The 13,934-nt window shown below is 43.4% G+C and overlaps 1 protein-coding gene across 1 annotated transcript; it reads right to left on the bottom strand.

Annotated features, from left to right (window-relative positions):
* Positions 1 to 555: 555 nt before the first annotated feature.
* Positions 556 to 11,354, bottom strand: LOC143398718 (transmembrane protein 132B). The gene is given in 6 exon segments (XM_077105180.1): positions 556 to 1,668; positions 1,670 to 2,793; positions 3,668 to 3,859; positions 5,638 to 5,846; positions 5,849 to 5,895; positions 11,191 to 11,354. Coding segments are annotated over 6 exon segments (1,746 nt in total). The 5' UTR covers positions 11,340 to 11,354; the 3' UTR covers positions 556 to 1,643.
* Positions 11,355 to 13,934: the final 2,580 nt, after the last annotated feature.

The raw sequence follows: 13,934 nt of genomic DNA, 5'->3' as shown, positions 1-13,934 counted from the left end.
AGAAATTTCTGGCTGCTGCTTCATGGCTAGAAGAGGCTGAGTTGTCAAGTTCCCATCCATGAGAATCTAAAATAAGAGAGCAATTGAATGAAAACAATTCTCTTTTGAATAGCTCAGTTGTCAGTCACTGGGAGTAAGAGTGACTTGCTGCATGTGCCTCCTACTTTGGGCCTTTCAAATTCCATTTCTTAGGGATGCAAATGGCTCAGTTAACTCATAATGAGACAGATTAATCCAGTGTCTGCTTTTCCACCTATAGCATCTTAATAACTAAAATGTCACATTTTGCTAATCTGAAATTCTTGCTTTGAGATGATGACTCATGTTGATTCTAAATATTTTTATTTAAAAATTATACAAGAATCACTTTTTTTCTTCTTAGCACTTTGATTTTTCAATAGCTATAGTTTGTTCATAATAGCTGCTTCTTGGGCTCTGGAACAGTCATTTATTTTTGTGAATTCTGGGGGGAACCCATTGCTTTTCCCACAAATGCACACCTGTGAAGATAGTTATTGTATGGATAATTTATATGTATTGCTAACTTGAAACATCATTTAATTTTCTTTTTTTCTGGTAAAATGGAAAGTTTAATTGGAAGCTATTTCCTGGGCAATTTCCCTTCAGGGCAGATATAGATGGATTCTACTTTTAGATTCAGTTTGGATGGTACATTGTGTTGACTACAAAGAACCTAAATAATCACTGCTCCCTAGGGGCTTTCTGCCCTCAGCAGTGTACTCCAGGAGCTCCCCAGGATTCTTAGCAAACAGAGGACAAAATAAATGTATGTGTTCACAACTTTCCTCCAAGTTGTTTTAAACTTCACATAGAAAAATGTAAAGAGATGACCCTCCCTCACTGGATATCAACATTTTAAGCAAAACCCCTGTCCCAATCATACACAAGAAAGTTCAACAGCAAAAGGTAGGAAAAAGAAAGTGAGAATAAGCTTCTTAGATGCTGTCACTAAAGAAAGAAGTGCTCAAAACTTGAAAAACCTGACATCCTGTATGGAGACCCAGGAAATGACGTGACGTGGCAAATCCCAGGGAATAAAACTCATTTGTAAATCACACAGATCTCAAAGACTGAAATTTCTGCTCTTCATGTTTCAAAAAAAAAAAAAAATTCAGAGGTGAAAGGAACAGGTGCAGGTGGAAATGTATATAAAAATACTGAGCAGCGCTCCTAACAAATAAGGATAGCTACATTCAGTCACCTCTCATGTGTGTCCAAACCCAGGCCACGGGCTGTACCTGCCCACTGTGCTTTAAAAGGTCTAGGAACAGGAAAATCACCATCCAAATCTCTCCTCACTACACACAGCCATTTGCCATGAGATGACTAACAAAGTCTGTGGGGTCAGGTTTACTCTACCTGCACTGAGCTGGTACTAGGCTGTAAGCAAAACTGGTGTCTTAGAATTCCTCCAGTCCCTACATGTAGCTGTTTTAGAGACATTTCCCAGCTTAAAACCCAGCTGACGTAACTCTCCAGGCCTCTGAAACATACTTAGAAAGGGCTCCCTCCAGACCTCCATGAACTCAGCTTTGTGAAGTCACCCTATTGCTGATCAGACTCACTGCTCCACCGTTCAGAAAACAGAAGGCATAAAGGTGAATACAACATAAGAAAGGAGTTTACATTTGGTCCTCCAGTCTTTCCATAGTCTCTGAAGTCCTGTGAGTCCCCCAGCCCCATGTCCTGGCAGACCCACTTGATGCTGTCATCACTGTCAAACAGGATGGAGTTGGTGTATGGGCCCCCATCCTCGGGGAGGATGGTGGTGTAGGAAGTAAACTTGACCCTCTTCCTCTTCGGGCCAGAAGAATTTACAGGTTCATTTTTCATCTCTTTCTCATAGACATAGTCAGAAGGTCTGAGCAGCTGACTGTGGAAGGGCTTCTGGGAATCTCTGTTCAGCAGGAAGTTCCTCTCCTTGAACTGCAGCCCCCTGTCTATCATGGTCGTGCACTCCTCTGAGGGGAGCATGATGTCCACTGGGTTCTCCAACAGCTGCAGCTCGTTCCCAAGCCAGACCCAGTCGTGGGAGTGGGGGATGTTGCCCTGCTCGCTCACCGCAAGCCTTTTGTGTCTGTACTTCCAAGCAAACGCCACACAATTGATCAGGAAGACCAGGATGGCCAGGCAGAAGTCACAGAGCAGGGCGTACATGCTGATCTCCAAGTCCCTCAAGCCCCTGGAGGCCACTGTAAGGTCACTAGGGTTACTGGATTCTGGAAACTTCCCCTGGGTGGGGAAGCTGGTGAAGGCATCTGCACCACCACTCTTGAGCAGCTTCTTGTCCTTCTCTTCCCCAGGCAGCGGCAGGGTTGAGCTCCTGTTGATCCTGTCCTCTGGGCCAGCAGGGCCCCCACGCTGGAGCCACTCCTGGACTGCTCGCTCCTGGCTCCCTTCCCGCTCTATGGAGTTGCTCAGGTGATCTTTGTATTCCAGGTTCACGCCCTCAATGTCATTGCTGCCTCCTTAGTGCTCCTCCTCGATGCCTGGTGCAAACCTGACCTTGACGCTTCCTTTACCCACAGCAAGAACACTCTTCCTCTTGGTCTTCTGGCAAGGCTCGCTGATCATCATCTCCAACTTTATCAGGGGACCTTGTCCTTCGCCCTCTGAAACCACAACCGGCCACTGGGACTGCAAATTTGGCTGGACAGACACCACCATTTCATCCAATAATGAGACAGTTATGGAAAAATCCTTGGGATCATAAATGTCTAAAGGTGTCATGGAGCCATCACAGAACAAAATCCAAGAACTGACTATGGCTTCCTGAGGGAAACAAAATCAAAGCATGATCAGCTCCCTTCAAATTTACAACATAAGCAAGATTTCCTATATAAACGCTTTCAAGTATATGTAGAAAAAAATCTTCCATTTTATAATCTTTACCAGTTCTTGTCATGCCTTGAACTGGCATCAATAATCTGCAGGAGCTCCACTGGTATGAGAAATAAATAATAAGCTTTCATGAATGCACTAAAGTGTAAATTAATTTACTGCATGCCATATCAAAGAATTTGACTTTGACCTTTCTAAAAACACTTTGAAAGATCAGGCAATTTATCTGAATCAATTTTAGGTGCAACTAATCAGGCTACTGCTAAAGATAATATCGCTTTGAACCTTCTTTATTACGAAGCCAATGCTGATGAAGCAAAACACATTCTGGTAAATTTCTTGGTAAACGATGGATTCTGAACTTGGACTGCTTGAATGGCCCACTGCCTTGGTTATATTTATAAATGATTTGCAACAGCCAGGCACAGTAATGCACACCTGTAATCCTAGCCAACCAGGAGGTTGAGGCAGGAGGATCATGAGTTCAGGGCCAGTCTCAGCAACTTAGCAAGATGCAGCATCAAAAATTACCCATTTGGTTTGGCCAAGGTAAAAAACATGGCCCTCAGCTCACAGTCCAACAGCAGAATGTGCCTACCACAGTTTATCCTGCTGGAGAACAAATGGCAGAGGAAATGAGCCTCCGTCTCTACACGCTTTCCTAGACCCAATGTGCTGGGGGAGATGCAGGGAGCAGCTCCAAGAACAGCAAGGGGCTGCGAGACCCTGCTGACCCTCTGTGTAGGACAAAACAACCTGGAGAGGAGCTGACCAGGGACCAGGGCACAGGCCTCCAGGCTCTCACCTGCTGTGGGGCCTGGAGGACATCCTGGGCAGCCACTGTGGAGACGATGACCCTTCGGTCCACCCTGTGAGGCTGCAGGGAGAGGGACAAGCCAGCCACCAGCTGCACGCCCAGCTCCACGATGGTGACGCGGTCATCCATGACAATTACTGTTTTCTCAGCCAGGATGGAGTCAGAGAGAGGTGAGAGGACCTGGGGAGTAAGTGAGAAAGCGCAGTCTCTACCCACAGGACAATTTCAAGTCCTGGAGCTTCCGGGGCCTCGGGAGATTCTTCAGTGCTCTACAGAGTGCACATAGGAAGACTGCTTACGTAGGTATCCTGCCATTGTCCAATTAAACTTAGCACTTGAAGGAGTTTTATAAAGGTCACCTTAATCCACTTCCTTTCTTGGGATTCATGCCATGATAACAACAGTGTATTTTCTGAGATAAGCTTAAGTTAGAGGCAATAACTCAAATTGCCTGCCTTGGTACTCAGCACTCAAAGAGTAGCGCTTTCCCAACAACCGACATTCAGGCTTTGAAAGCAGTGGCCTGTGGTCAATTCTTTTGAAGGAAATGGTGCTCAGCCCTCTTCTCCTGCTCACATCCCTTCCAATGGGCAGGTTAGATGCCTGTCATGGGACAATATGATCACTGTGTGGACCACTGTGGGATAACTGGATGAACAGTTAAAGTGGGGCAGGGAATAGTCATGTCCTAAGGAGCCGTTCCTACCACTTTACCATCTAATGTGCAGCAATGGGAGACTGAAACCGGGACAGGAATATGTCAAAGGCACAATTTCTAGAACAGTCCCCCTAAATGTTGACCTTAACCTTCAAACACAATGAGAAAACACTCTACAATCACACTGTTATATGGCATAGCTGTCTCTAAAACAAGGGTCTCCCAAATTATACAGGAACCCTTAACAGCAGAGTGCATTCCCCAGCTGGTAGCAGGAGAATTCAGATTCTAAGTGTGAGAAGGACTGAATCCAGCCATTACTGATGAGAGAGGGACCATGTGAGAAGGAATGGAGGTGTTCTCTTAGAGGACAGGGCAACACCTGGCTGACAGTAAGGAAACTGTGATCTCAGTGCTATAACTATATGAGAGCTAAATTCTTCCAAGAAACTGAATGAGATTAAAAGCCAATGAGTTCCCAAAACTCCAAGATTAAGGGCCAAGCCCAGCCAGCACCTGGATCTCAGCCTTAGAAACCCTGAGCATAAAACCAGCCCACCCACCAGGACTGTGTACCCACAGAATGTAACTTAATAAACTACTGTTGTCTTGAAATATTAAATTGGTGGTAATATATTACACAGAAATAGACACAAATATAGAATGTTACATTTTAATTCAACTTTGTCGAAAATTAACTTTGGCAACACCTAAAATAAGAAATATTTAACTATGAGCAGTAAGATTTTAAATTTGCAAAAATAAAACAAGCTGTGACTTTTTCTTTTTTAATCTTGCCAAAATCAGAAATTATTTTACTATTAGTATGATGAAAATAGAGAGCTTTTAACTATGGATTCTTTGTGATTTATAGCCAAATACATGATTTAAAAAATCTTTGCCTACTGTTAAAGGTATAATATAGCTAAATGGTTAAAGGTCAAGGTTGAGGAGAAATTTGCTTTCAGAAGTTCTACCACCTCCTAATACAGATTTAAAAAAAAAAAAAACAGTGTCATATTGGGAAAAGGGTGACTTACACTATGTGTTTCATTTAGCTTTCTCTGGTAAAAACAGATCAGACATTTTTCTCAACCCTCTCTAAAATACAAAATGTGTTTAGGTTATTTAAATTGGTGAATACTCTATTGCTTCTCATGATTCTGTTACAGGCAGACTCGGTATCCGCACATTTCCACAATCACCCTCACACATGTGCATACCCCTCCATGGCAACATTTGACTGCATCATCAGCAAGTACTGGTGTTGGAGAGGTGGCAAAACATGAATCCCCTGTACCTGAACAGTGGTGATTCCCAGCTCCCGACCAACCAGGGTCCTGCCATCCTGTAACTAGGTGACTCTGGGCTCCTCCACCTTCATGAACTCTGTCACAAGGTCAGTGATGTCAAACTGCCAGTCTGGGCCCAACATGTAGGTCAGCTGACCCAAGTCAGATGACTCGGTCACAAACGGGGTGAGGACGCGTACCAGAGCATGCTGGTCTACAAGGAGCAGCCTTGCCCCTTCTCCTTGTCTTCGCTCTCCCGGGTGGGCCTGAACACAAACAGACCACAACAGAGTCAGCGTCCTTGTTGGGAAGGAGTGTCATGTGCCCCTGGTTTAGAGTCCAGGTGATGGTGCAGAATGAAATAAAGTGGCTTTTCTCAGGTCAAATCTGTTCATCCATTGATTCACTCAACTTTCAGCAGTTAATTTATTCAATACCTTTTCAGCAGTCACTGTGAGCCACACAGGCTGCTTCACACTTAGAAGGTGGACAGCAACTGCACCCTGGCTTCCCTGGTCCACTGCCACAGGAGACTCCAAACCAGACAGGCAAAAATGGAGCCTCTGCTCTTTGCCTTCTGGAAACTGGGCATCAAAATACGATTCCCCATGTGGAAATGAAGCAAGACTGTGGCTTCTGATGCAGAAATGTGAGGTCCTGAGACAGAGGAGCTGTCTGGATTCCTGTTTGCACTCCCTGTTGGGCCTTGAGCCAGGTGCTCTCCTCTCCCATGGGCTCAGGTACCTCATGCTGGAAATGAAAATAAGAATGGCTGCCTGTTCCTCCCCTTTGGGAGTATAAAGATCAAGGACCAAGGACATCAAGGTGTGAAGACACTGGGAAAGCCCCTTAGGAATTGCAAAGATAAACCAGGAGCCAATGGGCTTGGCCTCCTCTCATATCCCACTCCTCACTGGCCTGGGCCAGTGGACTCCACAGAAGCAGCTTCCTCCTGCTTAGGCCCTTGGGGTGCCAGAGCGCTCTCCCCTGGCACATCCTGCCTCACCCACAAGTAGTGCTCTGGGAGCAAAGCTGCTTGTGTTACTGGTTACTTGTGAGTGGATCTCTCCTTTCACCCATCCTGGCTTTTGCTTTCCTTACCCAAGGCTCTGGCCCTTCCTCCAATCCTGGCACATGCTCTCCATCTGTCCACAGCCCACCCTGAGAAATCCTCTGGTTCTGCAATTCCAGAACCTTCCCCTAAAGAAGAACCTCTCCTGTGGCCTCATAGGAGAGGACTTTGATTCATGGCTGTTGCCTAGTCTGTGACCACCAGTGAGGAGGAATACATTAGGGGATGAAATGACAGCAATTCCTATGTACTGTTGTTATACCTACTATGGGCCTAGTCTCCCCACGATGACAGCTGACTTTACAACAGCCACACGTTTAACTCATTTATTCCTCACAAAACCTGAAGACTGAAGTTGGACTGCTATCCTGATCATGTGGTTAAGAAAGGGGCCACGTAACTGATCATGTGCAGAGGCAGGGCCAAGCCCAATCTGATTGTCCCTGTGTGCATCCTCACTGGCTCTACAACTAACCTCATCTTTACTGCGGCTGTGACAAAAGGCTCACAGTCGTTAACACATGTATTACAGTTTAGATCTGAGGCATTCCCAAAAGCTCATGTACAGAATGATGAAAGAATGTTCAGAGGTGAAAAAATCAGATTATGAGACCTGTGACCTATTAATTCACTGATATGTATTAACTGGTAGTAACTGTAGGCAGTGGGGTGTAGTTGTAGGAGGCAGGTCACTGGGAGTAGGCTTTAGGGGTTTATATATTGTCCCTGCTGAGGGTGGTGCTCTCTCTGCTTCCTGGTTTCCACGTCCTGAGCTGCTTTCTTCCTCCCTGCCCTTCGGACATGATGGTCTGCCTCACCCCTGGCCCAGAGCTATGGAGTCAGCTGACCATGGACTGAACCTCTGATACCATGAGCTGAAATACACTTGTCATTCTCTATGTTGTTCTTCTTAGGTCTTCTGATCTCAGTGACGCAAACTGACTAAAACACATGATAACTGCTAACTAGCAGGCTTGCATCCAGTTCCATTTGATTTCTGAAATATGTGTTATCCATAATAGGTCAATCTGCCTCCTTGAACCAGCACTGTGATCAGCAATTCCAGTTTCCTGAAGCGAGAAGTAAAGATCTTTATGGGTAAGAGAGATGCCTTCAGAGGGAAAGGGACACAGCATTAAAAACATTGTGACATACCGAAAAGTCATTCCCATTCTATTTTTGAGTCCATCAGAATACATCACCAGCACTGTTTCTGTTCAGTGCTACAAAGTCTTTAAATGCTGTTCTGATACTTAACAAAGACACACAGAGAGACAGCATCTGCTCAGAAATTTAAAACATTGTTTTCTTTGTATTAATTTTTGATACAATTTATTTTATAATAAATGATACCAGCTGTCTTTTTTGTGCTAGTGATGAGAAGTTACCCTTAATTAAGTGGATAAAACTGAAAGAAGTGCATTATAAAGTACATTTTACACTTCATTAAAAGGTGGCAGTATGATAAAAGTTGTCAGTAAATACGTGAACTTTTAGAAGTTCTGAATTATAAAACAAAACAGTTCTGTTAGGTTAAGATAAACTGTATTCTATTAATTCTTTTAACTTTTAATTTTGAAATAATCACAAATTCACAGAAAGAAAAAAAAGTATGGAGAGATCCCATACACTCATTACCCAGTACTGCAAAGTGACTATCTTTGTAATGAGAGGACAATACCAAAACCAAGCAATTGGCCTTGGCACACAGAGAGCTAATTCAGATTTCACCAACTTTAGAGTCACTTGTGCCTGTACGCATGCATGGGTGTGCAATTTAACCTCCATGCACAACTTATTTTGGCCTGGTAACAAAGTTTGACCACTTGGAAGGCAGGCACCTTAATTCCATTTAGGTTCCTTGGCCTCCCTGCTTTCACAAACAATTGTTTTAAAGACTTCCTCTATGTGCTTTAAGCACCACATTGATGAGGTCCTAAGTTTTTGTTTCAACCAAATATGACTGTCAAATATAATTTAAGAAATTCAAGAATTCAGGAAGACTTCTAGCCTATTTAATTTTCACTGATTCTGTTATTCTTTTTTCCTTTTCAAAGTTCCAAATCTTTTTCAGTTATCATTTTCTTTTTCTTTGGAGAAGCTCCGCCAGCCATTCTTTGAGGGTAGGTCTCCTGGAAATAAATTCTGTCTCTCTTCATGTAAGAATGTCTTTATTTCCCCTTCATTCTTGAAGAATACTTTTTCCAGATATAGATTCAGGACTGACAGTTCTTTTCTTTCACCATTGGAAAAATGTGCCACGTCTTTCTGGCCTCCTTCGTCTCAGGTGAGAAATTCATCCTCATTCAAATTAATATAATATCTGGATGTTTTTAAGATTCTTCCTTTGTCTTCTAAGTTTCACAAGCTTAATTATGATTTGCCTTGGCATGGATTTCTTTGGATTTGTCACCTTTGTGATTTCCCAACTTTTCAAATCCATAAGCTGTGACTTTTGTCAAATTTGGGAAGTTTTCAGCCACTATTTCTTCAAATACTTTTTCAGCCCTATACCCTTTCCTGTCTCCTCAGATTCTAATTACAGAACTTTAGATCTTTTGTCATTGTTCACAAGTCCCTGAAGCTCTGTTCGCTTGTTCCCAACCTACTTCTCTCTTACTCATATTGAGTAAATTCTTATGTCTGACCTCCACTGACTTGATCCTCTGACAGCCCCACTGAGAGTGACTCTCTTTTTTAGTCCTATGATTTACATCTTCTTCTTTATGATGAGTACACATGCTTGCTGACATTTTCTAATTTTTTTGTTTTGTTTTGTTTGGGGGCTATTTGTAATTCCTCACTGAGAGCTTTGTTTTTTTCTCCCTGCTTGGTATAACAAGTGATTTTCAATTGTCTTCTCCACATTCTGAATATTATGACAGAAAACCATGGATCCCACTAAAACCTGTTTTAGTAACTTTGTTCTGTTTTAGTGCACAAGTGCTGATGGGCTTTTCTGAGCTTTGGCTCTAATGAAAACTTTGGCTTGGAGCCCAGGTGATCTGTTTCAGACACCATGGGGTGCCCACTCCTTCCCTGCTAGTTTTGCCCAAAAGGCAGAATGCACAGCCCTGGAAGAGGTGGAGGGTGGGCCAAACTCAAGAAGCCACACAGGCAGTCAGCTCTGGCCCTGTCCTTCGCGTTTCAGGGAAGAGTCTTGAGTCCCATCCTTGGCCTCTGCTAGGGCCCACTTTTCCAACAGGGAGTCTCTTGCTTTTCCCAAAGCTGGCCATCTAGTGATGCTAAAAACTTCAACATCCTCAGGTCCTCTTCCTTTTTAACAGTCCTGCCTCCATTTACCTCTCCTCTTGCATTTTATCATATGTAGCAAGAAGACTCCAAGGTTCACACCCATCACCTCCTCAGTCACACCCCGCCTCACTTGCTTTCCACATACCGGCAGTACCCAGCTCTGCTAAGCACTCTACGGCCTCCTAGCAAGAATCGGCCTTCCTCACTTCCCTCCAGGCCCTTAGTGGCAGCATTCTGAAGTCTAGATTTCTACCAGCCCTGCATTTGTCTGTGCAGTGAGTGATTTCCCCAGGATGCTCCTCTCACACTTTGCCATCACCACCTTCCCTGTTGCCACTCAGGCTAACCTTGGCCTTTCCTCTCCTGTTTCTGGCCTTGACTCTGATGAGCAGATGTGAGGGAAGAGCCCACCTCTAGGATCTGTCTGGTTGTTGCAGGTTATTTGGATCCTTTTGTTGAAGGACTGGGGCCCCATTTTGTGAGTGGTGTGCATCCTCAGGCTACTCCCAGCTCCTAAATACTGTCACCCTCTCTCCTTGAAATGTGGCTCAGTTGATCCTCAAAGCCAGCAACACCCTGTCCAAATGATCATGCCTTCAAGTCCCTCCCACTATGCTATTGGCTATGGAGAATGTTCTGCTCTCAAATGGCTTATCTGATGGGTCTGGCCCACCAGAGTACTCTCCATTGATCAGTTGTTTGTAGCTATTTCTGTGAAGTCCCCTCACCACCCTATAAGATCAGAGTTTGGTGATGGGAATCTTGGAGAGCAAGGAGTTCATCTTTAGAATTCTGTCTACTGGAGTAAGCTTCACAACACTGAATTCTTGGGACAACTTTTCAGTAATACTATTCTCAATTCAGATAAAGAAACTAAGGAATGGACACGTGAAGCCACAAGTTCACAGAGATTTAAGTGGGAAAACCAAGGTTTAAAACTCAGACAGCCTCACTCCAGAGCTCACAGTCTTAATCCCTGCATTGTGTCCATGAGAAATAACCCATATACATGAGCAGGGAAACTAAGGAAGAGGAACACAAGAATGAACAGGAGTGATGGGGATGGAAAACAGCTGAGCGAATGCCAGGCCCCATGCTAGGCACACCTATCATCTCACTGAATCCTCACAACTACTCTAGAAGGTGTTAATACTAAAATGTGAGTGAGTCCCAAGTCAGACTCTTCTGAACCCCAAGCACAGACCACTGTAACCCACTGTGGTATGGTCCTCACCTTCTGTTGGAGGCCACCAGGATCCTCCAACCCTTGATCTGGCTCAGCTCTGTGTCTGAGATCTCAATCTGCAAGGGGAGTCAGGGCGCCCAGACAGTGACTTCCACCTGGTGGGTGAAGTTCACGATTGTGTCCACTTTACTTTTCATTTCCTTCCTATTCACGGAAATGGAGTCACAGTTGTTGGAAACCTTTGGGGAAGAGAGAGAACTATGAGATGCACCAGAAAGAAAAGCACAAGCAAAACCTAACAACAGCAAAGCACGTGAGCAATGACAGCTCTGATTTATTAAGACACCAGGATGACCGCAAGAACATGACTCCCATAAAAGTGTAATTTGTAGGCACTAATTAGTAACAAATACTGATAAACAGACTCCAGAAAAAACATTTTGTTACAAAACTCTGACAAGTAAACCCATAAACATAATTTAATGGAGTTACACAACCTCTGTTGCTTTTGCGATGTGCTTTTTCTTTATCTTACCTTTTTTCTTGAACTCAAACCACCACCAATAAAACACCAGGTGCAATTTGTTTCACTCTGGCACCATATTAGAAGATGCACAAAAGGTTTTTGTTAATAAAAACATACTTAACTCAAGCCATAAAGAGGATCTTCTGAAAAACCAAGAGAGCTTTGTACTAGATTAAAATCCTGGTAAATCCATGAGGCAAAGCACTCATGAAATGTGCTAGAAACATAGATGCAATTATTTTTGCCCCATTAAACTATAATTTTGCAGAATAGTGGTAAGAATGAAGCATTTTAGCCTGGTCTTTTGACTCAGCATTTGGAGGCTCCCCCTTTAATTGATCCACTCACAGATTCAGAATTAGACAATTTAAGGCTCCATTTCAATTCACATCTTCAGGATAAGCAAATAAAATGTTGCTGCCTTACTCTCCTGGCCCATCAGGAAAACGTATAGATGAGGGAAGGGGAAGGAGTAGGCATCACGTCATAAAGAGGAGACAGAAAATAAACCATCAATTCACAACAGAATCACAAAACTGCAAAGGGGCCAGAATCTCATTTTACAGATGAAGAAACTGAGGCTACAACATAACTGGCCAGAGGTCTGACAACTTTTTTTAACTTAACAAAATAAGCTTATTATCTTGAAGTTCCAGAAGTCAAAAGTCCAAAAATCAATCTTGGTTAAAATTAGCAGATCTGGGTCTGGGGATATGGCTCAAGTGATAGCGCACTTACCTAGCATGCATGAGCCACTGGTTTTTATTCTCAGTACCACATAAAAAAAATAAATAAAGATATTGTGTCCACCTAAAAAAAAAAACTAAAAAAAATTTAGCAGAGCTGTTTTCTTACAAGTCTGTATCAGACTGGGCGCTGGCAAGGCTCACAACTCAACCAGTGATGGCACCACACAGCCAGTCTGACAAGCCACTAACTAGAACCTGACACTTTCCTTCCTCCTCTCTTCACCTCGATCTGGAGCTGCAGCTCAGACCTCTGCTCAAGGCCTCAGACCCAGGAACCCAACTGCCTGCTAAGCATCATCAGTTGATTGGCTCAAGAGTGACATCAGAAATACCAACTTCCACACCCAGGGAAAACCTCCAAGTTATTTGAGACAAATTACCACCCTCCTCTGCAAAATGGTACTAATATAAATGTGCTCCCTGAGGAGGAAGAGGAGGCCTCCAACCACCCACCAATCACGTTTCTGGATGTGGTAGTTCACCGTAGATTCAAACCAAATTCATATCCTTCATCCCTGTCACAGAGAAAGAACCTTGTCATTTCCACTTCACAACATCAGCATCATATTAGGGAATATATAAATGTATTTCACTTAGGCCACTAACTAGAAGATCAGCTGAAATCACAGTGACCCTGACTGGGTAACCCTGGTCCACAAAGCAATGCAGAGGTAGCCAGAGAGCAACTGGGTCATTTTGGAGTTCCCCTCTGCCCTGTCAGAATGAAGTAGTCCAAAGTCCCCTTCTCTCCAGAATCTGCTCTTCTGAGAAACAAATCTATCCCTGGCATCACAGTGGGTTATTTGTGGAGTACTTTGTGTTGATGATATTGTTGCTCATGTGGTTATTCTTATTGAGTATTTTAAGTTCCTGTGTATTTCACATAGTAACTTTCTGTCACATTAATCGTTTGCAAAATTTCCCCCCATTCTGCAGGCTGTCTCTTCCCTCTATGGCAAGTTTGCTGCATAGAAGCTTCTCAGTTTGACTAATCCTATTTGTCTATTTTTACTTTTATTCCCTGTATTTTGGGGGTCTTATGAAAAATGTCATTGCCTATACCAATGTCACAAGACGTTTACTCTGGTTCCTTCTAGTGGTTTCATAGTTTCAGATCTTACATTTGAGTTTCTTACCCATTCTGTTCTCATTGTCATTGTTTGTTGTTGTTTGTGTTATGGGGGATGAAACCAGGGCCTCCCACATGCCAGGCAAGTGCTTTACCACTGAGCTACAACCCCAGTCCTCAAGTTTATTTTCATACCAAGAAATACAGGTCAAATTTAAATCTCCTCCTAGTGAATATCCAGTTTTTCCAGCACTATTTATTGAAGACATTCTCCTTTCTCCAACATAAGTTTTTGGCACCTTTATTGAGAATCATTTGCCTGTAAGTACATAGGATTATTTCTGAATCTATTCTGTAACACTGATCTGCATGTCTATTTTTAAAGGGATAAATTCAAATGGCCAACAAATTCATGGGAAAAAATCCCTCAACTTAATTAGTCATCAGG

Source organism: Callospermophilus lateralis, chromosome 1, assembly GCF_048772815.1.
Source record: "Callospermophilus lateralis isolate mCalLat2 chromosome 1, mCalLat2.hap1, whole genome shotgun sequence".
In the NCBI taxonomy this organism is placed as follows: domain Eukaryota; kingdom Metazoa; phylum Chordata; class Mammalia; order Rodentia; family Sciuridae; genus Callospermophilus; species Callospermophilus lateralis.
Note: the sequence above shows the minus strand (reverse complement) of the source record. Positions and strands in the feature narration are given on the sequence as shown.